General features: G+C 48.1%; 1 protein-coding gene across 1 annotated transcript; it reads right to left on the bottom strand.

The window, feature by feature from the left end:
• Nucleotides 1–14355: 14355 nt before the first annotated feature.
• TMEM230 (transmembrane protein 230) lies at nucleotides 14356–23621 on the bottom strand. The gene is made up of 4 exons (XM_089773731.1): nucleotides 23489–23621; nucleotides 18094–18221; nucleotides 17158–17280; nucleotides 14356–15684 (listed from the first exon to the last, which is right to left on the bottom strand). The coding sequence occupies exons 2-4, from the start codon at nucleotides 18190–18192 to the stop codon at nucleotides 15544–15546; spliced, it is 363 nt and encodes a 120-aa protein (XP_089629857.1). The 5' UTR covers nucleotides 18193–18221; nucleotides 23489–23621; the 3' UTR covers nucleotides 14356–15543.
• Nucleotides 23622–25315: the final 1694 nt, after the last annotated feature.

Raw genomic sequence — 25315 nt, 5'->3', positions numbered from 1 at the left:
TGTAGCCTGTGCAAACTTGGATCTATGCTCTGAGTGCGACATATTTTGTTCCCTCATTAGGGCTTCACTATGCTCTACAAAGCAATTTGGACTTAGCTACTTTTTGGGAGAGGAACAAGGCAGGGGGAAGTCATAGCATCTCCTAAATGAGACATTGCTAATAGTAAATTATGTAGATCTGGTTTGTGCATCAATGTAGCTGAGCTATCTCAGAGAGGTAATAGCTAGCTAAATCAACAGAAGAATTCTACCATCGACCTATGCCTATAGACAGGGTTAGGCCAACTAACTATATTGTAGAAGGTGCAACATTTTTCATAGCATTGAATAATGTTTGATTGATCTGATTTCTAGGTCTGTGTTAAGACCTCAGCAAGATGAATGGAACACTTAATATCTCTCAGGTGTTTTGCTCCAGATAGAGCTTGGAGAATAACTGAGTCCGGGATGCTGGTAATTCCAACAAAGTAAAACTTGTCTCAGATCAAACAGAATACCAATTAAAAAAATCCTCTTGGCAAATTGGGAAAATTGTTTCAGGTTGAATGAACTGTCTGAGCATTTTTTTAATCATTCAGTTATCAAAATATTGATTTATTTTAAATCTAAATAAAATTAAAGGATATTTAACAAAATATCCAAGTATTTCCTTTGGAAAATCTAAATCAATGTCTTGTTTTTATGGGTATTTTTAAAGCTAACATTTTGGGACAGCTGACATGAATTCATAAGGGGTTTTGGTGTCACAGAAATTGCATTTTGCCAGCAAAAATTTTTTTTTTTAACAAAAGCTACCACCCAGCTGTGTAGCTCTAGGTGCTCTCACGCCACAACTTTTTGTATTTTTTACATCCTGTTCACATTTCTCAAGTCTTCTTCATGACCACAACTGCTGGAGACTTCTTTTAAATTAAAAGGAAAGCTAAGATTCTAGAGAAGACAGTGGCTTCATAGAGGTATGTGGTAACATAGCATGTGGAAATAGATCAGCTCTTTCCAAGCCTTATAAAGATGCAGAACTCAATAGTTCAGCTTCCAGTATTGGTCTGGATTTAAACATTCCCTCAGAACACTGATTATTTGTTTGTATTTCAGTAGCATCTAGAAGCCTGTTAAAAAAAGTCAGACCCTGTTGTGATAGGGGCTTTAAAGCAGATAACAAAAGGTAGTCCTGGCCCAAAAAGGCCATGTCCATACTGCAGCTGGGACTGTGCCTTCCAGCCCAGATAGACAAACAGAGCAGCTCTGCCAAGGTAGCATATGAGACAGCATTCAGGTGGCTAGCCAGCCTGCTGCCCATGCACAGCATGCATACTAAGGATGTTAAGGACTAGTTGACTAGCTGCTCCCCTCCCGCCCCCCACCGTCCCCCCTGCCGCTCCCCCCGCCTCTATCAGATAGAGGCAAGAAGGGGGGGGGGAAGAGGGAGTACTTCAAAGAGGCAGCACCACAGGGAGCCTGGGATCAACTGTGCAGAGCTTGCCCAAGCTCCATGCGGCGCTGCCGCTTTGAAACGCCAGGGCTGCATTTCAAAGGGGCAGCACCGCCCTATCAACTTATCGAATAGTCAGGGCCGGAATAAGGGGTGGGCTAGCCAGGCAGCTGCCCAGGACTCCAACCTACGGGGGGCGCCTGGCTCCCAGTAGGCTGCAGTGGCTGCCCGGGGTGGGGGACGTGTTAACCCCTGCAGCACCAGCCAGGTCTGTGAACAAATTTGAGAGGTTGGGCAGGGTGGAATAGCACAGACTGATGACACAGTATTATTAAAGAAAAAAGTCACAAGCTGCTTGGAAAGCTGCATTTCCCTTTCAGACATCTATCACATGTAACCCCTCCTGTTCACTAGCCCAGTGTGAGATTATTCAGCATAGGGGAAGGCTAGGCCTGAGGCTCCTTGGTGTGCTCTGCATTGTGTATAGGGTTGCCAGGTGTCCAGTATTGACCCAGACAGTCCAGTATTTTCACCTCCAGTCCAGTAAAAAAATTCAGAAAATACCAGATACCAGAGTTGTTGACTCGAGTCCCACGACTTGAATTCCAGTCCGACTTAAGTCTCCTAGGTGACTTGACTCGAGACTCGACTCGGGTTCATTGTTTGTGACTTGAGACTCGACTTGAGACTTGCTAATTTTGTTAAATCGACTTGGTGGAAAAATTGTCTGAAAATGCCGATATTGATGGCTTGTACAAAAGTGACTTGACATTTTTTACATTAAGACTTGAAACTCGACCTGGACTTGACAATGACGACTTGAAGACAACACTGCCGGATACCTAAAATGTACAGTATTTTCTGATTTTTTTCTCGGCCAGGAGGCGAAAATCCTAGGTGCTTAATGGGTTCCGCAGGAGCAGGGAGACAAGATGGTGGACGGCTGCCAGCAGCCTGTTAGGGCCAAAAAGCCTCAAAAGCATTTCTTAAATTTTTTTTTTTTTTTTTGCTTAATAACTTTGGTTTCCCCCCCCCCCCCTTTTCACAACACAATTTTGTCCCCGGTGGGTTTTGGGGGGGGGGATTGGTATTTTTGGTTAAACCATCTGGCAACCCTAGTTGTGCATTATGTCTGTGCACCTCAGACCAGACCCATTCAGACAAACCACCAGGAACAGGCTTTATTCTGTAAAAAAAAGGTAGAACAGGATCACAGCTCAACAGCCCCTCTCTGCTGCTTCTAGCTCAGTCCCTGCTCAGACTCTGCTGGGGGCAGAGGGTACATCCTGGCAGGAAGTTCTCCCAACATGCCGCAGTTTGTAGTCCACAACTTGTAGTTCCCAGGGCTGCTGTTGAAGCACACTGGATCTTGGGCTACACACAGAACAGCTAAGGGCCTGGTTCAGCTAAGCATTTAAAAACCCCATGTGGAACTTAAACATGTGCCTAAGGTTAAGTGCTTTGCAGAATAGGGACAGAGGTTACTCATGTGGTTAAAAGCTTGACAGGACCTTGACCGAAATCCAGAAAGGCCAAATAAAGCCCGACCTTGCACCTACCACAGGCCAGTGACATTCAGCTCAAGAATTCAGATTCCCCAGACTGGGCCTGTCAAACCTGTAATATTACAGCTAAGGAGCAAGAGTTCCATTTAGGAGAATTGCTCAGGATTTAATGAGGCTGATTCGCACACAGGCATCTTTCCTGGCAGCTGAAGGGGCTAGCATCAATTGAACCTGGCAAATACAATAAGCTAGCATGAGAACATTAAAAAAAGGAAAATCTTGCATGTTTCTTTATTATTCTCATTTGGTTTAAAAAAAAAAGACTTAGAAGATGTTATTAGTTTGCTGCCCTCAGACTGACCATTTAGGAAAACGACAGCAGTGCCAGAGCAAGAAAGCACAGATTGAAATCGAATTGAAATGGACAGGATTGTTGTGCCAAATCCTTTCTTGTCCTGCAGATTTTCTGTCCTTATTTATGCAAAGCAAACGCTACGGAAATAGCAGTAAAGCATAAGCGACTCAATGGCAAGTCCAGCTGAATTTGGCTAATTGCAGTTGACGAGAACAAAAGCAGAACTCCACCGCAGGGGCTAAGCTAAGCCATCTTTCCTAGATGCCAGAAAGATGCAGTAGACTGTGTTAGGATTGGGAACAGAAAGCCCTTCCAGATAATAAGTTATAGGGCAGCCAAAGTGCTTCGGGTGACTCATGGTATTATTTCTCTTTGAAGTCTAGTGAAGTTTCACACAAATTTTCACAAAAATTAAAGGCAGTAAGAAATCTATAGGACAGCCTGGACTTCTGCCATCTACCAGAACCCCAAACTCCTTGGCTACGTCTAGACTGGCATGATTTTCCGCAAATGCTTTTAATGGAAAAGTATTTCCGTTAAAAGCGTTTGCGGAAAAGAGCATCTAGATTGGCACGGATGCTTTTCCGCAAAAGCACTTTTTGCGGAAAAGCGTCCGTGCCAATCTAGACGCGCTTTTGCACAAAAAAGACCCGATCGTCATTTTCATGATTGGGGCTTTTTTGCACAAAACAAATCTGAGCTGTCTACACTGGCCCTTTTGCGCAAAAGCTTTTGTGCAAAAGGACTTTTGCCCGAACGGGAGCAGCATAGTATTTCCGCAAGAAGCACTGATTTCTTACATGTGTCTTAGCCTAGACACAGCCCTTGGGTATCAGCCCACCCAGCCATGTGCTAAGGGCTGGACTATCAGTGCCCACTTTTCAATCTGATCCTTGACACCCACACTCCCCAGTCACCAGGCATACTTCTGTAGGGCACTGCCCTTGTCTCTTTCACTGGGTACCTTAAACTAGTGGTGCGCAACCTTTTTCCTGGCGCAACTCTTGAGAAAATTTTGGTTGAGCAAAAAAACACGCATCCCCTTTAAAAGCCGCTCTACTCACCTGCAGCTTCCCCTGCCCCCGTCATGTGCACACCGAGCAGGGGGTTGGCCCGGTGCTGCAACTCCTCCCCTCCCCCCGGAAGATCCCCAAAGGGTTCGCAACCCATGGGTTGCACACCACTGCCTTAAACAACCACCGCACAGTCCAAAGGAAAATCTAAACATTCCTCACCGGGCAGTCAATTGATCCAGTCCTCAGTATATGCCATTCCCCCAGGGCCCAACCTAGCTCAGTGTCTCTGTCCTTAAGCATGTTCCCAGAGCTGGGTGACTCTTCAGTATTTCTGCAGGAGCCAGTTCCATTCCCTACAGCACCATCTTCAACCCACCTACACTTCTAAACGTCGGCTATTTAACAACCTTGGCTCCCTACCCTGCTGCCCTCCCCCATCTCACATCCCTTTCCCTAGGGATTACTGCGGCTTTTCTATTAGGAGTCCTCTCACCTGGGACTCATCAGGGATGCTGTAGCCTGGGTGCTCCTAGCCTGGGGCCTACCACCCGGTGACAGGGGTTAACCGACTCTATTTTGTGGAGTGCGGGCACTAGAAGCTGGGACACCTGGATTCTAGCCCTGGTTCTGCTGCTCATTCTGCCTCTATCTGCTGCCCCATCTTGAGAGACTGATTAAGCAGTTGGAGAGCCTTGCACAAAAGGCGCCAGAAAGGTGCCTATTTAAAGTGACCTCTTCCTTGGGTTTGCCACTGATTTCCATGGGACCAGGCTTAGATCCCTACACCTGGTCCAAAATCCCTCTTGGCTAACTGGTGTGATGCTCCCATAATTTTGCTGCAGAACCTAGAGTGTGTTCAAATACCGCTGAGGTTTATATCCCTGTCACAGCCGCTGGGAACTTCTGTGTCTGGCACAAACATTTTCCAGCCACATTAGCACCTGCCACCAGTGATGCTGGAGGAGAGAGGCTCTGCAGGGAAGCTGCCTGACAAGAGGATGAGGTGGCCACTCTGGGGAGCCACCACAGCACCATCTGCTAGGCGGCTGAGAGGTGGGAGGGCTATCAAAGGCCTTGCAAACATCATAGCATTTAAACTAGTTAAATCCAGCAGTGAGCAGAACTGAGGCTATGTCTACACTGCAGTTTTTTTGCAGAAGAGGATATGCAAATGGAGCGCTCATTTGCAGATCTTCTTCCAGTTCTTTTTGTGGAAGAGTTTTGCTGATAAAAAGCCCCGTGTAGACAGAAAAAAACCCTTTTTGCAAGCTCTCTTATTCCTCAAAAATCGAAGTTTACAAAAAAAAGGTTTTTTTTTCCCGACAAATTGCCCCATCTACAGGGTTTCTATAGCATCAGCAGCATCTCTTTGGTTACTTGGTAACAATACTGCTCCCATTCCCACCTCTCAGTACCTCTCAAGAGTGAGTTTTTAATTAGATTCTCACTCAGAATAGCTCCAGCATATGAAAGCAGCTGGAGCAGAGACCAACTCTGAGGAGACAAACTTTATGCCCTAAAGTCCAAGCATTATCCAAGAATTACTGGCCAAAAAGATCATCCATACAGCTTGCTTGGGCTCTGCTCTTCTTCTTAGGACCCTGTCTCTCTTTCCCACCTTTGTACCCACTCTTCCCAATGCACTAGAAAACTCACCGTAAGGAATGTTTACAGGGGGAAGATAGGACGACCTAGTAAAATATTACTAGATATCTCAATTTATATTTCTGTGATATCCCTCAAGGTCCTTGCATAGCATCAACTGAAAAAGGGACACTCCTTGGGGACCCTCTGCACCCATCCTTGATGACAAAAAAAGAATCTGCAGGGACCAGGGTGAACCAAATTGCCAGCCAGCACATCAAATCAAGTGCCCAACGGCAGCAGAATTCCAATCCCGTCAATCATGGAAATGTTGATCTGAAAGAGACCTTGAGAAGTCATCAAGTCCAGGAACAAGTAAACCTAGACCATCCCTGACATGGGAGGGATCCAGCTCGTTCTTAAAAACCTCCATTGATAGGGATTCCACAACCTCCCATGAAAGGCCGTTCCCAAGTTTAGCTGCCCCTAGAGTCAGAAAGTTTGTTCTCATTGTTAGCTTAAATCCGCCTTGCTGCAGCTTATACTCATTACTTCTTGTCCTACCTGCAGTGACATGGAGAACAATGGTTTTCCAAGATAATGGACAATGGCTCTACAATCACATCAGACCAACACCCTCAGCACCCTCAGATGCATGAAATCCGGTCCCATGGATTTGTGTATGTCCTTTTTTCTCAATAGTTCTTAACCTGTTCTTTCTCCACCAAGGGCTGCCCACCCACATCCTTCTGTGAAGACAGAGGCAACAAAAGCATTGAGTACTCCAGCTTTTCCCACATCATCTGTCACTGTCTCTCTTATCCAGTAAGTGTCCCACACCCTCTCTGATCACTCTCTGATTGCTAATATGCCTGTAGAAACCTTTCTTGTTATCCTTCACATCCCTTGCTAGCTGCAATTCCAATTGCACTTTTGCCGTCCTGATTACACCCTTGCATGCTCGAGGAATATATTTATACTCTCCGGCTACGTCTAGACTGGCATTTTCGGAAAAGAGCATCTAGATTGGCACGGACGCGTTTCCGCAAAAGCACTTTTTGCGGAAAAGCGTCCGTGCCAATCTAGACGCGCTTTTCCGCAAAAAAGCCTCGATCACCATTTTCGTAATCGGGGCTTTTTTGCGGAAAACAAAGCTGAGCTGTCTACACTGGCCCTTTTGCGCAAAAGTTTTGCGCAAAAGGACTTTTGCCTGAATGGGAGCAGCATAGTATTTCCGCAAGAACACTGACAATCTTACATGAGATTTTGCGGAAATTCAAGCGGCCAGTGAAGACAGCTGGCAAGTTTTTCTGGAAAAGCGGCTGATTTTCCAGAAAAACTGGCCAATCTAGACACAGCCTCCCTGGTCATCTGTTCAGGTTTCCACTTTTTGTGTTTAAGCTCACCAAGGATTTCACTGCTAAGCCAAGCTGATCACCTATCATATTTGCTTTTCTTACTGTGCATTGGGACGGTTTCCTCCTGTGCCTTAAAATACTGCTAGCTCTCCTGGACTCCTTTCCCTTTCATGTTAGCATCCCAGGGATCCTGCCCATCAGTACTCTGAGAGAGTCAAAGTCTGCTTTTCTGAAGTCCAGGGTTTGTATTTTGCTACTCTCCTTTCCTGTTTTGGTCAGGATCCTGAACTCAACCGTCTCATGATCACTGCTTCCTAGGTTGCCACGCACATTTACTTCCCCTACTAGTTCCTCCCTGTTTGTGAGTAGAAGATCAAGCTGCGCATGGCCCCTGCTTGTTTCCCTCAGCACTTGTACCAGAAAGTTATCCCCAACATTCTCCAAAAACTTCCTGGATTGCCTGTGTGCTGCTGTATGGGTCTCCCAACAGATGTCAGGGTGATTAAAGTCCCTCATGAGAACCAGGGCCTGTGATCTGGAAGCTTCTTGTAGTTGTCTGAAGAAAGCCTCGTTTACCTCATCCTCCTGATCTGAAGATCTACAGCAGACACCGACCACAACATCACCCTTGTTGCTCCCATATCCAACCTTAGCCCAAAGATTCCACTTCATTATCCAAGTCACTAATGAAAATATTGAATAGTACTGGGCCCAAGACTGACCGCTGCACAAGACACACCCTCCCGGTTTGATAACAAATCATTGGTAACCTCTCAACCAATTATGCACCCACCTTATAGTAGATTCATATAGTAGATGCATTTCCCTAGTTTGCTTATGAAACTGTGACATGCCCAGAGCTTTAGGGCTTTCCTTATTCCACAGAACTACTTGACCTTTCCTACAGATTCTCCCCATTATCTACCTCTGGCAGGTGTTTTCCCTGCCTCCAATGGCCTCTAGTACGTTTTCCTCCTGATCTCCCTTCACCCAGCATTGAGCAAGCTCTCTCTTATTTGAAGTGTGATGGCTCAGGTCTTGGATGACCCCTAAGTGACTGGAGCAGGAATGTTGCAACAGGATGTTGGACGGGGTCCCCGCCCAAAGAAATACAAAGAACCTGAGACAATAGCCTCTGTATCACTCTCCACAGCCCTTGCCAGCCAGGGAAACCTCTGGCAGAACAGTCCCCAGGCTGGCTCATTGCTTCTGTGCTTAAATGAAAGCACTTGGCTCAGCCCTGCTGCCCAACAGGACCTCGCTTCTCCCTTGGAATGGGCTGTGGGAAGGGTGAGAAGATGGACTTCAATTGTGCTGGGCATTTCTGAGCCTGAAGCGGCTGGTGGCCTCCTCTCTCTCAGCTGTTATCCTCTGTGTCTCTGCCAGCAAGAAAGGGCCTTGATGGAGTCTGGGGAGCAGCCTCCTGGGGAACAGGTTACACTATTAGCAGGGAAACACGGCAGTTTATATGGCTTGTGGCAGGAGCAGCAGAGAGGGAAGGTATCCAGAACCTCTGGCTCTACCATTGACTGGAGTGCAGCTGCATTCAGGCCTTCTAGCGAATGTGGGAGGTCAGAGCCCCTTCAGGTACCTTCCTGTAGCAGGATTACTCCCATGCTGCACACAGTCTAAATCTTAGAGCTGTTTTTGATGAGGGAAACTGGCATTGTGTTACTACCGCATTGTATGGACCCTGAAACTGCTATCCAGAGTGCTCCAAAGTTAGGAGATTGGCTTAAAAATGATCAAAGTGGGGCGTTTTTTCTTTCCCTCCTGGTCTCCATGGTTTCAGAGCGCACTTGGGTTGCACTTTCAAGCATTTCTCTGTAGGCAGGAAGGTCAGATACTCACTTTTTATGTTACGTTGTACACACTGCCCCACGTTAAAGGAAAAGTATAGAGGCTGCAAAGCCAAGCATTCAAAAGCTAGGAAATATCAGAATCAGGGTTAGGGTGGGCCCTAGTGCATTCCAATCAGGTGGCTTCCTCAGTCATGCTGCCTGGCCCAGCATGGGCAGCCGAGAGCACAGAAGAGACAAATTCCCTGATCTCAGTTCAAGTGTTGGGACCCACTCTGAACACAGACCACAGCAGTCCAATAAGCAAGTAAAATCATGTTCAGCTTTGGGCTACAGCAGTCTTGGTGCAGAAAGACTCTGGGAATTTAGCTGCAAATCTCTAAGATGTCTGTACCCAGCATGTGCAAACTGCGATTTTTTTCAAAAGTTTTTATCTTGACCCAGTTTATTACAGGGATGCCAAGAGCTACTCTCCTGCCTGCTGCACTAAATTTGCCCTATTTGTATCCCTCATTTCCCTGGCCCCAGCAGCCTATCCTCCCTTTTGCGGAAAGCCTCTCCTCCTTCCTCCTCAAGTGCAACTGTCACCTCCCATGTCAGATGCAGATGCAACGCTGACTCATTGCCTTGCGTCATCTGCCACCTTCCTCTCTGGACTTGGCTCTCACTGGATGGATTTCAGCAGCTCCTGGCGGTATGTAACCTCAGGGGAGTGGCAATGACCTCTGTCTGGAGAACAAGGGCAGCAGGGGAAGGGTGAAGTGCCAAGGCAGCATGATGCAGCACAGCAGACTGTATATTTCGCTGCTTTCCAAGAGAGGGAGTAAAGCAGCAGAGAGGAGTACTGCCATCCTGCATTCAACCCGCCCGTTCTTTTGCCGTACACTCTGGGCACATGCAAGGTACTAAGTTAAAGACAGTGCAGCACCTCTGGGAATAGAACTGAGACCATAAAGTGGGGGAGAGAAAAATCAGGGCATGGAGGTTAAGTCGGAACACTGGAGTGTACAGGGGCAATGGAGAAAGGAAGGTAGAAACCCAGGGAGAACTTTCAAATGGGCGTTGCTGTCTCCACACAAACTATTCTAAGGGTCGTTTGCCTAGAAAATTCTCACCCGAGTTCAGAGTGTGGTGTGGACTGGAGGTGTGGGAAACGCACTTTTCCTTTGAGACCCCCAGCTCTCTGCCCACTGCTGTTTGATGACTCTGTGCATCAGACAGCTAGGAACCAGATGGGGAGAGGAGAGTTGCCTTTCAGACACTAGTTGCACCTAGGGAGTGAGTGGCAGCTGGCTTTGCTCATCCCCTCTTCAAGAATCAGACCACACATGACATGGAATTAGGGATGTAAGTGACTAGTTGACAAGCTTATCGGTTCGTGGAGTAGTGACTTGGCTAGTCACTTTCCCTGCCCCCCCCCTCCTTTCCACTATCAGAGAGAGGCAGCAAGGAAGGGAACAGGAGCTGGTGCTAGAGGAAGCTGGCTGAAAAGCCGGTTCCCCCCAGCCCCATGCGGGGAGGGGGAAAGAGGCAAAGGTGTAGCAGGGGCCCAGGGACCGCTAGGCTCTCAATACATTTAAAAAGCAGGGGCACAGTGTGGGGGACTGGGAGTGAACCTGGAATCAGCTGTCCCGGCTTGCTCCTGGTTCCCTGCCACTGTGCCTCTGCTTTTCATTGAGACACGCCAGAGGGTGGCTCTTAATACATGTAAAAGTCAGAGCTGCAGTAGGGACAGCTCTCGGGCTGGGAGCCTACCCCGCTATGGCTCTTCAGTTCCCCCCTTATTGACGACTCAATTAGCTGATTACCTGCAATTTAACATCTCTACACGGAATCAAATCATAGAATATTAGGACTGGAAGGGACCTCGCGGGGAACCTTTTTTGGGTGGCCACTGACCCACGGAAAAATCATTCAGGGGCCGCACACAAGCGAGAAGCCAAAAAAACCCACAAACCCTCAATGACATGGTCCCTGACTGAGGAGACTCTCTCCACATTCACCTCACGTACCAGAGCTTAGGGGCAGGTTCCCCAATGCTAGGAGGGGAGCCCTGAGCCTCAGAGGCTTGATCCAGGCACGCCCATGGCCGCATCTGGCCCCCAGGCCTGAGGTTCCCCACCGCTGAGCTAGATCTAACCTGCTCTTTAAAATCTCCAGCAAGGAAGATTCCACAGCCTCCCAGGGCAATTTCTTCCAGTGCTTAACCACCCTGACAGGAAGTTTTTCCTAATGTCCAACCTCACCCTCCCTTGTTATAGCAACCAGATGGGGTTCCTGCACTGGTAAGTGGGTACAAGAAAGGCCAGTTGGCTATTTGCCATACAACAGAAGACCCGGGATTTTGTGTGCCTTAATATTTGAGCTCCTAACTTTATGTTTTATAGGGGGCCTGACATAGGGGGAGAAAGTTCTTTGAGCCCAGAAAATTGGGTCCTGCCATGGTACTCAAAGATGTGCATGAAAGAAACCCTAGACAGTTTTGAAAATCATGAGCCAGGAACTCCTTCCTCTGTGTCTGTATCTGTACAGGACTCTGATGTACCAAAGCACAAGTTAACAAACAACACACATTTGCCTTAAAAAAGTGCTGTGAGTACCTGGTTTTTAAGAACAGGTTAGGCAAACAACTGCCAGAGATGGGCTAGGTAGACTTCAATCCTGCCCTAGGGCGATGGGCTAGATGGTTTCTTGAGGTCCTCTCCAGCCCTCCGTTTTTATATTTCAGCTGCTTATTTTATACCTCCCCATCTGTTGGCTGCCAAGCCACGTACCCTGTGCCACCTTCCGTTCCAGTGGCTCTCAGAGCTGGACCACATGTGCAGTACTCTTCTATAAGGTCCGGATAGGCATTAGTCTCTGAGAAATAACAGGTCTCATTACATTGGGTTAAGCCAACCCTCCAAGTACTGATTTTCTTCTGTGTACGACAACTGGTTGTGCAATCCCACAATGGCCTCAAAAGGCACCTTGATCAATACAGTTACCACCCACGAGCTGGCCTGGGCACTTGCAGATCCCGCGGCGCTGCCTGTCCCCGCACAGGGTCCCAGCAACGCACAAGTGAGGAGGAGGCTTCCCTTCCTCCTCCTTACACTCTACCACCTGAGGGCTCCCAGTGGCACTTGCAGCCCCACCTCCCAGCCGCTCCCCCTGCCTACGCCAGGCTTCCATCCAGTGCCCAGCCGGAAAAATCAGAAAATACCGGACATTGCACATTGCACATCTCCAGTGTTTTCTGATTTTTTTTACTGGACAGAACGTGCAAATACCAGCCTGTCCAGTACAATCCCAGACACCTGGCAATCCTAGACATTTCCGCAGTTCCCAGCTCCTTAAGGTACAGAAATCCCATTCCTGCTCCCTCCGGCTTCAGTGAACTCCCCGATTCAGGGTCTAGGCCCTGCCTCACCCACTCCTTGCTCACTATGTGAAGCGGTTCCAGCTGCATTTATGAGCTGTAAACCTAACATAAGGAAACAGATGAGAAGCAGCAGGAGAGACTAGAGGCCCTCCTGACCCTAAGCATGTAAGTTGGCTTCTCACTCAGGGACTCCAGGAACTGCTACAATACATGGCAGGCCTGTACGCGGGGAAGGGAGTGCGAATGCATCCCCTGGTCTCCCAAGTAATTGTGAGGGACCAGCCCTCCCTTCCAGCCCCCAGTCTCCAGCCAAGCCATCTCGCAGCCTGCAGCCTCCCAGGCCCAATGCAGCCCAGCAGGGAAGGGCAGGGGCTGCCTGCTGCAAGGGAGCCCGGGGCTCTGAGCCAAGCAGGCTGTGGGGCTGCCCTTGAGGGGAGGAGACAGGGTAGGGGTCTGGACTTGGCTTTCTAGGAAGTGCTTCCACTTCCTGGCCCCGGGGAGTGCAGCATTCGCCACCCCTCAGTGCTCCCACGGCAGCTGTCTCCACGGCACCTGCAGCTCAAGCCCAGGGCTCCTCGTGGGATGCTCCCGCTGAAGTTCCCACTTGGGTTCTCCTTCCCCCAGCTCTTAGTGCGGCGCCTTGCCACAGGGGTGTGGCAGCTGCTGCGGGCCGTGATCATCAAGCACTTTACCCTGAAGCATCTGGCCAGGTCTGCATGGGACAACATGCAGAGCCCAGTACAGGGCTAGAAGGGGGCAGCTGAAATGGCCCTAATGGGCAGGGGAGGGGAGAAGCTGAAGTGTAGGAAGACCCTGCCTACGCCTGGGCCTGGCTGTGGTATTGCTCCTGCCAGCGGTGGATATAGGGCAGGGCGAGTGGGGCGGCTGCCCCGGGCCCCGCGCACGCATTACTACCTGGCGGCTGCGGCCGTGACGCATGCGTGAAACTGTGCTGCCCCGGGCCCTGCACTTCAACAGGCCCTGGGCCCCACAAAACTCTCACCCGCCCCTGGCTCCTGCCTGTCAGCACAGAAGGGCTCGAAGCTCCCTTGTGTGTCACAGCTGTGCTCCTGAATGACATAGGCGTTGCCGGAGCTGGGAATCCTGCTGTACCCTGTCTCCTCAGCCTAGGCCTGACCGAGAGCCCCTTCAGGGACTGTATAGGCCTCTTGCCCCTCTGAGATGGGTAAATCAAATAAGCTTGTGGTTTTGGGACAATGTCCTTCCATGACCTTTCTCATTCGTTGTCACATAACATTCCCACGGCCAGGCTAGTCACACTTCACCGAGGAAAGTAACAGTATTAGAAGCATGAGTAGCTGTCCTTCAGTTCCCTTTTCTAGCTGGCATCATGTAACTAGCTTGATACCCACAGGACACCCACCTGCCTTCCCTGTAGTCCATGGACCACAGCTGAATAACATGTGGTTTAACTATTTGATTGCAGTTTGGTAGGTGGTGTACAGTCTGGACACGAATGTTGGTAGCTATAAAGCGGAAGGCTTTTATCAGGAACCGGTAGAACAGGGGCTGATATTAATTGTGCAGTCCCGAACTCAGGGGTGGGTGTGTCTGTGTGCAAAGGGTGCAGTCTTCATTTACAAAAATACCCCCCCCCCCCGCAATTCCTGCATTCGGGCCTGCATGGTGTGTTGAACCTAGGCTCCCTCGCCTTGCTGAGAGCCCTGGCACTCAATGCTGGGCGTTCAGTTTGCTGCACATAAGCTGTTAACAAAGAAGCTGCTCAAAACCCCATCTTAGCAAATTGCTTACCACTGTCACACACAACAGCATGAGTCACGGAAAAGGAGGCAGCAGGCAATAGCAGATCCTGATGAAGGCTCAAAAAAGGTACTAGGCTGAGCTACTTCCACCAAGCTTGGGAACCATTTGCATTGCAGACATGCATTTGGGTTTAAAAGAGAAGTGTTTATAAATCATACAGAGACCATCATGCAGTTTATTCATATTAAATGTTTGAATTTTACATGATCATTTCTTGTTCCAAACTTGCTCCTTGGCAATTACACTTCAGAAGCCATTTAGCTCTTACTGACAGCAGATGGAATCTACCAGTTATCCTCAAATTTCTTCCGAAACTCTGGCATAATGTAACATGCAGCTAACAGAGCAATACAAGCTGATAACATGTGCAGTACTGCACATGCATAGATTTTCTTCAGGTATGTGGAGGGTATTATGTACAGCACAAGGTCTAGATCTACAGCAAAGTGACGTCAAATACACATATCACCAAAATAGGCCCACACAGCAAATTGGGGGTCGGAACTTCCCTCAACTTCACCAGCATTCAAAAATAGAATTTTAAGACAGGGAAATTCAAGTCCAGGGCCCAGATTCCAATTCTTCATCCTGCCTCTCCACAAAATCCGATTAAAATCCTTAATTAAGCAGAATCCTAAGTCAGCCTTATGAATGGACCGCCAACTAGCGTTAGCAAAATTAATAGTTGGATGGGATGTAGCTGGCACTTGAGGAATGTGTTTGCCAGGTAAGTTGGCTCATCCATCTAACAGGAGAAGTTCTTGCACATGGCAAATGCTCAGTAAATCATCACACGCATATCCAGTTCTCTCCCCTTCACAAGCAGACTGGAGGATAGGTCAACATTCCAGATGCAAAACTCCGATGAACGACGACATTGGAATTATTTTGACAATTATACAGCAGTAGAAAGGTCCTACTTATAGCTTTGATCTATTTAAAAGATAAAATGTCCTAAAATACACAATCTATTAGAAATAAGACTAAACAAAAATCGTAATTTTTGTGCTGAAATTGTGAATGGTTGGTTGGGCAACTGCTCATCTTGGCTTACCCAAGAACTTCCCCTTACAGAAATAAAAAGTTTCTTCTAACAGCAAGTCACATGCTGCGCATCACCTAATGTTGCAATGGTGTCTGTCGAATTTATGTTAATGCCAAAAAAGAAAAATAAAGCTGGCCATAACGCAATATTTACAGCACTAGGAAGTTGCATCCATCAACACATCTAATTAGTTTAGGTTCTTACATGTTTTATCTTTGCTATCCAAAGTCAAATTAACTAACATCTCTTAACGCAAAACTCATTATAATGTGAGCCATGCTCCCTTGTTCTAGGGTGCGTTTAGTCATCAAAATCTGGAATGTCATCATAGGAGTATCCCCTATAGCCTTTGGAAGCATAGTATGCGATGCGCAAGTGATAAAAGCCTGGTAAGAACACCAGGATTCCAATGATCAATACGGGAATAGCTCGGTCTGTTCCCTGGAGGAAAGAAGCAGAGAGACATAAGAAATTAATAAATACTTATCAGCTGAGACAAGCTCCTGTTACAAAGCCTTTGCTTTCTCACACCCAGACCCTGTCTCAGTTTCCCTCCTTGCCCTGACAAGCAAGCCACCAGAAGAAGTGCTTTGACCTATGTGAACCATCTGGAGTCTGATTTATTAACACAATAAACTAATACCAATACAAACATGGAATCGCTCTGTCTTCTTCTCCAGACTCAGCAGTCTACTATGTCCCTCCCGGACTCTTAAGTCCTCTTTAAGAATTTGCTTCTGCCCCTCACTGTAGCTAAGTCCAGCCAGAGCTTTCCATCCAGCTGGTAGAGACAGCTTCTTCCTCTCAGCCAGCGTATCCAGCCCACTCCAAGCTCTGAGACTCTCCAGAGAGAATACCTCACTCCCGATTTTCCCCACTGCAGATACCTGACCACTGGCCCAAGCCCGACTATCCATGAAGGGCCACTCCCGCAAGCCAGGTTGGATTTAAAATTACTCTATACCAGAGAAGCTCTGATCAGACGAATGCTTTTACTTGACAAGGCAGACAGGAGAGGAATTATTTCTCAATGGGTTTATACAGCTTCTTCTGCAGTTTGCAAACAAACTCTGGGGTGCTTTAAAAGTAGTTACCAAATACTGTCTAAGGCCTGCAAACTTTCTTATGGTAAAATTGTCTGCTCCCCGAATTGGAGTTGCACCTAAATAAGGGTTAGAACCCTGCATGGATACAAAATCTGAATCCGCAAAAGTGAGCGCGGATATCCATGTGCACATGCACAGATGTGAATACTCCCGGACATAAAACGGATAATTGTGGACTTGCAGGGCTCTAATAAGGGTCAAATCCTGCATTCCTATCTATAGAGAAATCAATTCACCCATCTCTGAAGTGGTTGCTTCAGTAATGGCTGCTGCTTACAAGACATAAAACCTGAGAATAGAAGGAGAATACTGTATCCAAGGGGGGGTGAGGAGTCAGGTACAAATGTTCATACTTTTATGACCTTGACTGCAGCTTAAATGCCCTGATGGGCAGGCAAAACTCTTATGATTTTGAGTACTGCAGTTTGGCCGGAACACGCTGGCAGAAGGGCCATGAGATTTTTAATACTGAGCAGGGATCAGGACTTTAGCTTGGCATATCCTTTGAAAGGCCGCAAACCCAGTGCTCCTAGCAGCAGGATCAGCTCAGTCCTGACTCGTGGGAGCTGGCGGCTCGTCTTTTTTCCTTATCCACACACAGACCAGCCCCAGCTCACTCAGCTAGAGAAGGCAGGGGGGATGGCAGCCAAGGAAGCAGGGCTGCTGGCAAACGAAAAGCTCCCCCTTCTGTCTCCAGGCTCTTGGAGGGGAAGGTTCATACTGAAGGCAAATCAAAGTTCATGGCAGGTGATTTTTTTTAAGGCTCCAAACAAAAACCATTTAAAACAAAGACATTCAAGCCACTTACTCCTTTGCTAATATATCCTGTGAGGAGAAGGGCTCCTATGACAATCAGGAGGGTGCCGATCACGAACAGCACAGTGGCCAGTGCAATTGCCTTGTAGGGGATTTTGGGTGGGCTCCTCTTGAACTGCAGAGAAGGCAGATATTACACGGTGATAGAACCGAGCACACCCTCCTGCCTTTGGCATGGGTCTGAACTTCAAACCCAGAGGCTGGTGGCATGTGGCCCAAGCAGGGAAGCGGCCACAGGTGTTTGCCCTAGCAGTGGGGATTGTGAAAGCAGCAAGCTCCTCCGTGCCCATCAACTCAGAGTTCTGCCCATATAACCCCTTGTTCTTTCACAGCTAGGATGCACACCCCCTTCTTCCCAGATTGGGCTGTAGCTCAGACTTGGCAGCATCAGTGTCTGTTCCCTTCAGATCTGCCATGCCACAAAGGGATCTTCTTGTCCCCAGAAGGAACAGATCTTGAGCTAACCTTATTAAAGAGCCAGGAGCGGAGTTCCAGCCCAGAGCCCTATCCCTGGGGCCATTCCATCCCAGCACAGATGCCATGCTGGGTCACCGGGAGGCAAAGCACAGGAAGTGCAAGCCAAAGGGGTGGGATTCTAGGCTGCACCCTGGGCACAAGCAGCCCTCATGGCTGTGCAAAGTTGTGACAGCTTCCCCATGGCTTGCATCATGAGCCTGAAGGATCCTAGCAGCATGCACTGTAACTGTACTCCCTCTGCTGATGCTCAGGTGGGGCATACCGTAGTGGGACAACCCAAGGGAGTTTCTTCTTTGACTTGTTGCAGGCTAGTCAGGCCCCTAACCAGAGCAGCACACAGAGCCAGAGAAGAAACTCGTCCCCACCCCATTTATGGAGGTCACAAAGCTGCTGGATATTGTTACATAAGGAAAAAAAGAAGAGGAGGATTTCCTCTGTTTTCCTCTGTTACCTGCAGGTCAATATAACCATCATCTGTGCTGGAGAGCTTGGAATACTTCACTTTGCTACTGGGGATCCCAGCAGTTAAATTAGTACGTGATGGCATCATAACAAGGAGGCCGTGTCACCAGCTATAACCTGAAACAAACAAAAGGCTATTGCTCATGGCAGCCTAGACAAGAGGCAGAGTGTGGCAGAACACAATGCCTGGAGTTTATTATAAGGGACAGTGTCAGGTTAAATACCCCTTTGTTCCGTGTTCCTAATAACTTAATAAAAAAACCCACCTCATATTTATTCAGCACTTTCCCATCCACAAATCTCACTGCTTCACATATGTGAAGCAGCATCATTACCCCCTGTCAACGGTGACATGACATAAGGCTGATCCGTTGTATCCCAGCCCAGTGAGCTGTAGAGCGGGACATGCCAACTCTCTTAGAAATGTAATTCTTTTCTTCACATTAAAGCTGTTTGTCACTCTGTCCCTCACTCAGAATAGGCTCTGAGAGCAAACTACTGTTTTACTAACACAGCACGGTGAAGCCAGAGTAATAAGTACTACAATGGAATACTACATTCCACAAAAACCTGGAACTATTTTCAGTGAATTTAAAACACTCTGTATTAGGGATTTACAAAGTTTTGTTCCGTTAGAAACAAAGCCCCACACTTGATCATAAAATATACACAGGCACAAATGTACCCAAACCTACTAGGAATGTTAAATATCGGTTCATTGAATGGTTGATTACTCTCGTGAATTCTTATTGGTTAGTCGACTAGTCTATAGTCCCTGGGGGTGGGGCTGGCAGCCAGTGCACTCTGGCCCCACTCCCGAGGAGCCCCTTGCCACTCTGTGCTGCTGTGTCTCTGGGTAGCAGCATGGGATGATACAGAGGCAGCAGCACAGGGTGGCAGTAGCCCCTGTTCGAAAGAGTGGAGTCTGAGCTCCCGGACCTGGCGCAAGCCGGAACTGAGCCAGGCTGCCTGCCTGCCTGGCTCCTAATACACTTTAAATGCAGAGCCGCAGAGGGGGTAGGTCCTGGCCCCAGTGCAAACAGGGACTGAGCTGGGCTACTGGCCAGCCTGCAAAAAAATTTACTGATAAGAGGGAAAATGCATGTAATCTATAGCATTAACCTATACGCTTTTGCTTATCGATTAATTGACTATATTATTACATCCCTAAAACCTACCAGACCACATGCTAACTGTGATCACATGCTACACAACCTGTACCATGAGACCAAGGGCACATCCTTGTCTGGTGCCACAAAGCTTGATATTAAAGGTATTAGATCCTAGACTGAGGTTCCTAGATTAAAGTTCCCTCTGTGCTAGGAACTGTACAGACAAGATATGCCTGCCTGAGAGAACTCGCTTCCTATTTAGATTTATTCTGTTGAAGCCATAAGATTCTGCAGGCATAGTCTGATTTTGACAATGATTTTTTGAGGTCTGGGGTTCCCTAGTCACTTTAGATGTGTCTACACAGCACTCTAAACTCAAAATAAAAGATACACAATTTGCACTATACAAATTGCATGTTTTACTTCAAATTGAAATAAACTATTTCAAAATAGAAGTTTGGTGCATCTACACTGCACCAAATGTTGAAATAATGTGCTATTTTGAGCCATCCCTATCTCCTAGAAGTGGAAGGGACCTTGAAAGGTCATGGAGTCCAGACCCCTGCCTTCACAGCAGGACCAAGTACCACCCCTGACAAATTTTTGCCCCAAATCCCTAAACAGCCTCCACAAGGATTGGATTCACAACCCTGGGTTTAGCAGGCCAATGCTCAAACCACTGAGCTATCCCTCCCTCTATCCATCAGGCAACAAGGTTTACCAGGATGGCAAAAGAGCACATCCATTATTTATTTCAAAAATAACAGGCGCCTCATGTAGATGCGGCGCAGCTATTTCGGGATACCTCTGATATCCCAAAATAGCCATGCAGTGTAGACATACCCTTTGGAGCAGAGAGAGATGTGAATTGAAAACCTGAGCTTTCCAATCTAAACTCAGAGGCTATGTCTAGACTGAATCCCTTTTTCGGAAAAGGGATGCAAATTAGACGTATTGCAATTGCTAATGAAGCAGGAATTTAAATCTCCCCTGCTTCATTAGCATAAAAATGGCTGCCGCATTTTTTTGGCACAGAGCTTTGCCGGAAAAAAGCGCCAGTCTAGACGTGGATCTTTTGGAAAATAAAGCCTTTTCCAAAAGATCCCTTATCCCTCATTTTAAGAGGGATAAGGGATCTTTCAGAAAAGGCTTTATTTTCTGAAAGATCCGCATCTAGACTGGCGCTTTTTTCCAGGAATGCTCCGTGCCGAAAAAATGCGGCAGCCATTTTTATGCTAATGAAGCAGGGGAGATTTAAATTCCTGCTTCATTAGCAATTGCGATAAAAGGGATGCAAATTAGACGTAGCCAGACATTATGCACAAATCTGTTCTGCAAAATTATTCAAAACGTTGGTTTTCATTCCATCGTGAAACAAAACCAAAATTTCAGAACCTCAAACAGAATTGTCTGTTCCTCCAGACAGGTCTATCACAAGACAGGCCAGGCGCAGACTGGTGAATGGAACAGAAACCGTAAGAAGCAGAAAAACAGAAGTCATAGCTCCCAGTTTGCCTACCTAGATTAGATCTGTGAAGGAGGTGATGTTGAGTGCTGCAGCTTTATTTAGCCATGCCACACTTGTACCCTGTAATTTTATCTTGCTGAGAACCAAAGCCCTGTAGTTTTCTTGCCTACTCTGACACCCAGTTGAGATTGTACTCACTAGACTGGTGTATCTGGCTTTGTTGTACAGCTGATGGCCTTGCTTTCTAGGAGCTGAAACCTGTATTTATTCTGCCATCAATGTCTCTGTCACAATACAGTGGAGGTGATGTCTAAGCTCATCAGCAACCCAGCCCTCAGTGCATCCTGCCACCAGAAAGCCTCCTGGAAACCTGAAACCCAGGATAGCTTTGCTCTTCCTTCCACACACAATCACTGCTGCTTAGGTCTCATATCTGGGTCTCAGGTACCCTAAGGAATGGCCTCAAACCTGCCTGCAGCCTGCACGTGTTCTGCAGTCTCACATATAAACAACATTTATAGGACACCATGATGCTCAATACCATTTAGCGGACAGTCAGGAGCAGGAAATGTCGTCATCTCCCTTTTACTGCCCGTTTTATTCACTAAACACAGAAAAACCTGAAAATATCTTTGCTCACTGAGTCTCATGATTCCCTTAGTTTCTTGGGGAATTCAGGCCACTGGAACAATATACTTTTTCAAACTCTTGCTGCCTCCCTCAAATTGAAGGAGGGTCCCTCCTCTCTAGGGATGTTAAAATTAATCAACTAATTGAATAGTTGATAGGATTTCTATCGACTAGTCGATAAGGGCGCTTCTGCTTTGAAGTGTAGCAAAAGCCCATCATGCGCTGGCCCCAGGCTTCATGTGGCACTTCTGCTTTGAAATGTACAAGAGCCACAGTGGGGACTCATACATTTCAAAGGTGGAATGCCGCAGCTGTGCCCCTGCCCTCCCCTTCCCCCCCCCACGGAGCTGAATTCCCTGCTCCCCCCTCCTTGCTGCCTCTTTCTGATAAAGGCAGCAGGGGAAGGAAGGGAGGGGTGGTGGGAGTGACTAGTCGACTAGTGTGTGGACTAGCCAATAAGCTTGTACCTCTTCTCCCTGTGCAAACTTCAAACCTTGCACAACCAGTAAATCAGAGATACCCTCTCCATGCACTGGTAGGGCCCTACTAAATTCATAGTGCATTTTGGTCAATTTCATGATCATAAAGGATTTTAGCTGAAGTAATGAAATTTGCAATTTCTATTTCAATATGAAATGTCATGGGGGTGTAACTGTAGGGGTGCTGACCCCCAATAATTTCAGTACAGCTACCCTTATTTTTGCACTGCTGCTGGCGGTGGTGCTGCCTTCAGAGTGAGTAGCTGGAGAGTGGCAGTTGGTGGCCCATCCATACAATGCAGAGCCATCACTACCAACAATGCAGAAGATAGGATGGCACAGTATAATATTGGCACCCTTAATTCTGTGCTGCTGCCTGCAGAGCTTAGCCCTCAGTCAGCAGCTACTGCTCTCAAGGCAGCAGTGCAGTAATACGGGTAGTAGGCTATGGTATTGCTAGACTTTGTTCTCTGCTGCTGCTGCTGGCAGGGCACCCGCCCAACACCAACCACTCTCTGGCAGCAGTACCAGTTAAAAGCACACAGAGACCAGATTTCACTATGGGAAACCAGATTTCACAATCTGAGACAGTTTTCATGGCTGTGAATTTGGTAGGGCCCTATGTATTGGACAGATGCTTTGATTTGTACTTAAATCTGGAAAGCTTATTTCTATCCCAAAAGGAGGAAAAATTAGTTGTCAGCTTCTAGTGGCTGATGGCCAATAACATCTTAGCCATGAATCAATTCAGTATTTAGCTTCTTTTATGGACGAAAGCCATTTCTAATGTCTGCATCTGAAGAAGTGGGTTGTGGCCACAAAAGCTTGTGACACTAGCTACATGCTTTTGTTAGTCTCTAAGGTGCTGTGGGACTGTTCGTTGTCTTTTAAGGTGTGTGTTTTTTTTGCACAGCTACTGATGATAGAGACAGGCCCCCCCAGTGGTGAGAAATGGGCTCTGTATGTCCTCACCTATTCTCAGCATTCAATGACAATTGCTGGGAAGTGCTCAGTATTGGTAGATACAGCACAACAAATACTTTGCACTACGTTAGAACCTGCTGAATATGTCAAAGCACGTTTACATACACTAAATAAGACCCACACAGATCCCTGAGCTAGGCATGATCTCCATTTTACAGGTGGGGAAACTGAGTCACAAAACCCCAGGATTTCCTCTCAGTTTTGTACTGTAACTGTTTATTCCCACCGGGAGCGAAGCGGGCCTGGTTCTGACGCGCACCAGTTTTACATCAGGGCAAGGCCTTTCTGATTCACAGCGCTACGGATGCGAGGAGAATCCAGGCTCGTGCTAACGCTGAGCGCTGGGGCGGAGGCGGGTGCAAGTCGGGCTGAGATCAGACTCCGGCCCGCGGGCCACCCCGCTGAAATCTGTTCGCAGCCCCGGCTCCCTGCTGTCCCGCCAGGCCAGCTGGTTTGCTCCCGGACTAAGGCCAGGCCGGGGGGGGCGGGGCCGCCTGACACGGGGGGGCTCGAACTCTCGGCCCGGCCCGCCGGGGGGCGCCAAGGAAACTGCAAATCCCCCAAGGGCGCCCCGAGGGCTCAGAGCCGGGACGCGGGGCTCGACTCGGCGAACACGGAGAGCTCGGGGGGGGGAGCGGGGGGGGCTCAGCCCGGGGGACGAAACGCGAAGCCCCGAGCAAGGGGAGAAACGCCCCCGCCCCCGCCCGGTACCTGCCGCCCGCTCCATCGCCCGCCGGGACGCGCGTCCCCTTCCAGGTTAACCCGCCTCGTGACTCGCTCCATTTCCTCTTTAAAAGAGCCCGCGAGCCCGATTGGACGGCGCCTCGCGGGGGGGGGGGGCGGGGGGGGGGGGGGGGGGGCCCGCGCGCAGACACCGCCCGGGGGGGCCCGCGTGCAGACACCGCCCGGCTGCCGCGCATCTCGCTCGCCCCCCGCAAGGTTCTGCAGTGTCACTTCACAGCTGCCTCCCCGCGGCAGGGGTGCGAGGCAGGTTGAACTGGAAACATTTCGATCACGGTCGTTGTTTGTTTAAAGTCCCCCCCCCCCCCAGTAAATATCGGTTATTTTAATGGAGATCTTACAATGTGTCTCAAGATTGTAAAATCCCAGATATGCTGCCTTTGTAAAATAAGCTTGATAAATAAGTTAATACATTCAGAGGGCCACTCTTAGTTATTTACAAAGTGTAGCAAGTAACTTGCTTTGATACAACACTTTTCAACCCAAAGGACTGGACTTACAATAAAATAGGTTTATGCAACACAGCACAACATGGTCCTGGGTCCACCACCAGGGCTTCTGGGTGCTAGTCATACAACTAAATTAATAATGATGATAATAATAAAAGGACCAGCTCCCAAGATTCATTCAACTCTTCCAAATCACATAAATGATTAGGATGAGCCACAACTACTCATGACTTTACACATTTAACAGGGGAACTACTGTGTCACCAGCTCCTGTAACTTTATTGCAAGTTTTGTGTTTTTTTTCTGAACCAGTGGGAGTCATGCAATTGAGGAAGGGTTGTTTGATTATTTTAAAGTAAGCTGTGATGGCATGTTGGGGTTTTCCCATCTCCTGCACCCCAGTAATGGCATGGACAGACTCCACCAGCCAGTAGAATAGAGGGGCTACGTCTACACTGGCTACGTCTACACTGGCCCCTTTTCCGGAAGGGGCATGTAAATTTCACTTTGAAGTAGGAATAAGAGCCTCCGGAAAAGGGCGCTTTTTCCGGAGGATCGGGGCCAGTCTAGACGCTCTTTTCCGGCTTTTTTAAAAGCCGGAAAAAAGCGGCGGACATTTTTATTTAAATGCCGCGGGGGATATTTAAATCCCCCGCGGATTTCCCTACAACGACTCGTGAAATTTACATGCCCCTTCCGGAAAAGGGGCCAGTGTAGACGTAGCCAGGGAGTTTATTGCTTCTCCAGGATACAGCACAGCACAGATGTAATCTGGTTACAGGGCAGGCCTAGGATGCCTCAGCCCCCCTTGAGATGAGAGAGCCTGGGCCCCTAAATCCCAGCCCGTTACCTAAGCTGCTTCCTCCATGATACCAGCCAGAAACCTCACCCCCTCACTTCCAGCCCTGCCCCCAGCCAGGGCTCCACTCCCCTTCTTCCCAGTGTCCCGCTCCCTGGGAGATAACTCATCAGACAGGTTCAAAGCCCCCTTGCATAATGACTCATCCCCTGCCCTGCTGGGCCGAGCTGCAGACAGCAGCCAGTGGAGATCACGCACAACCCACTGCCCAGCATAGCAACCAGCAAAGTACCCCACACTATGTCACATAAGCCTTTAGCTCTTACTAGGGACAACCAGGGCTGCCCTTACCCAGAGGCAGAATATGCGGTTTTGGGCACTCAAAGATTTAAGGCATCACTGGGTCTTAATGTCCACCTACTAATCTCTTCCTGTCCCTGTACTCTACTTCCTCCAAAGAGGATCTAGTTAACTTACAAGTGAAAAAGCCTGCCAGACCTATTAGTAGAACTTGTGAAAGAGCCAGTCAAATGGAAACAGCCTTTTAAT

The sequence above is a fragment of the Pelodiscus sinensis genome, chromosome 28, assembly GCF_052426305.1.
Source record: "Pelodiscus sinensis isolate ZL-2025 chromosome 28, ASM5242630v1, whole genome shotgun sequence".
Taxonomy (NCBI): domain Eukaryota; kingdom Metazoa; phylum Chordata; order Testudines; family Trionychidae; genus Pelodiscus; species Pelodiscus sinensis.
The sequence above is the reverse complement of the archived record's forward strand: the minus strand, read 5'-3'. Positions and strand labels throughout refer to the sequence as shown.

What these genes read in the sequence shown, in the direction of transcription:
- TMEM230 (XM_089773731.1), bottom strand. Translation starts at nt 18,192, where the DNA reads ATGATGCCATCACGTACTAATTTAACTGCTGGGATCCCCAGTAGCAAA. An exon ending in ATGGTTATATTGACCTGCAG is followed by an intron (nt 17,281 to 18,093) that starts GTAACAGAGGAA and finishes CCTTCTCTGCAG; the next exon opens with TTCAAGAGGAGCCCACCCAA. An exon ending in CAGGATATATTAGCAAAGGA is followed by an intron (nt 15,685 to 17,157) that starts GTAAGTGGCTTG and finishes TCTTTCCTCCAG; the next exon opens with GGAACAGACCGAGCTATTCC.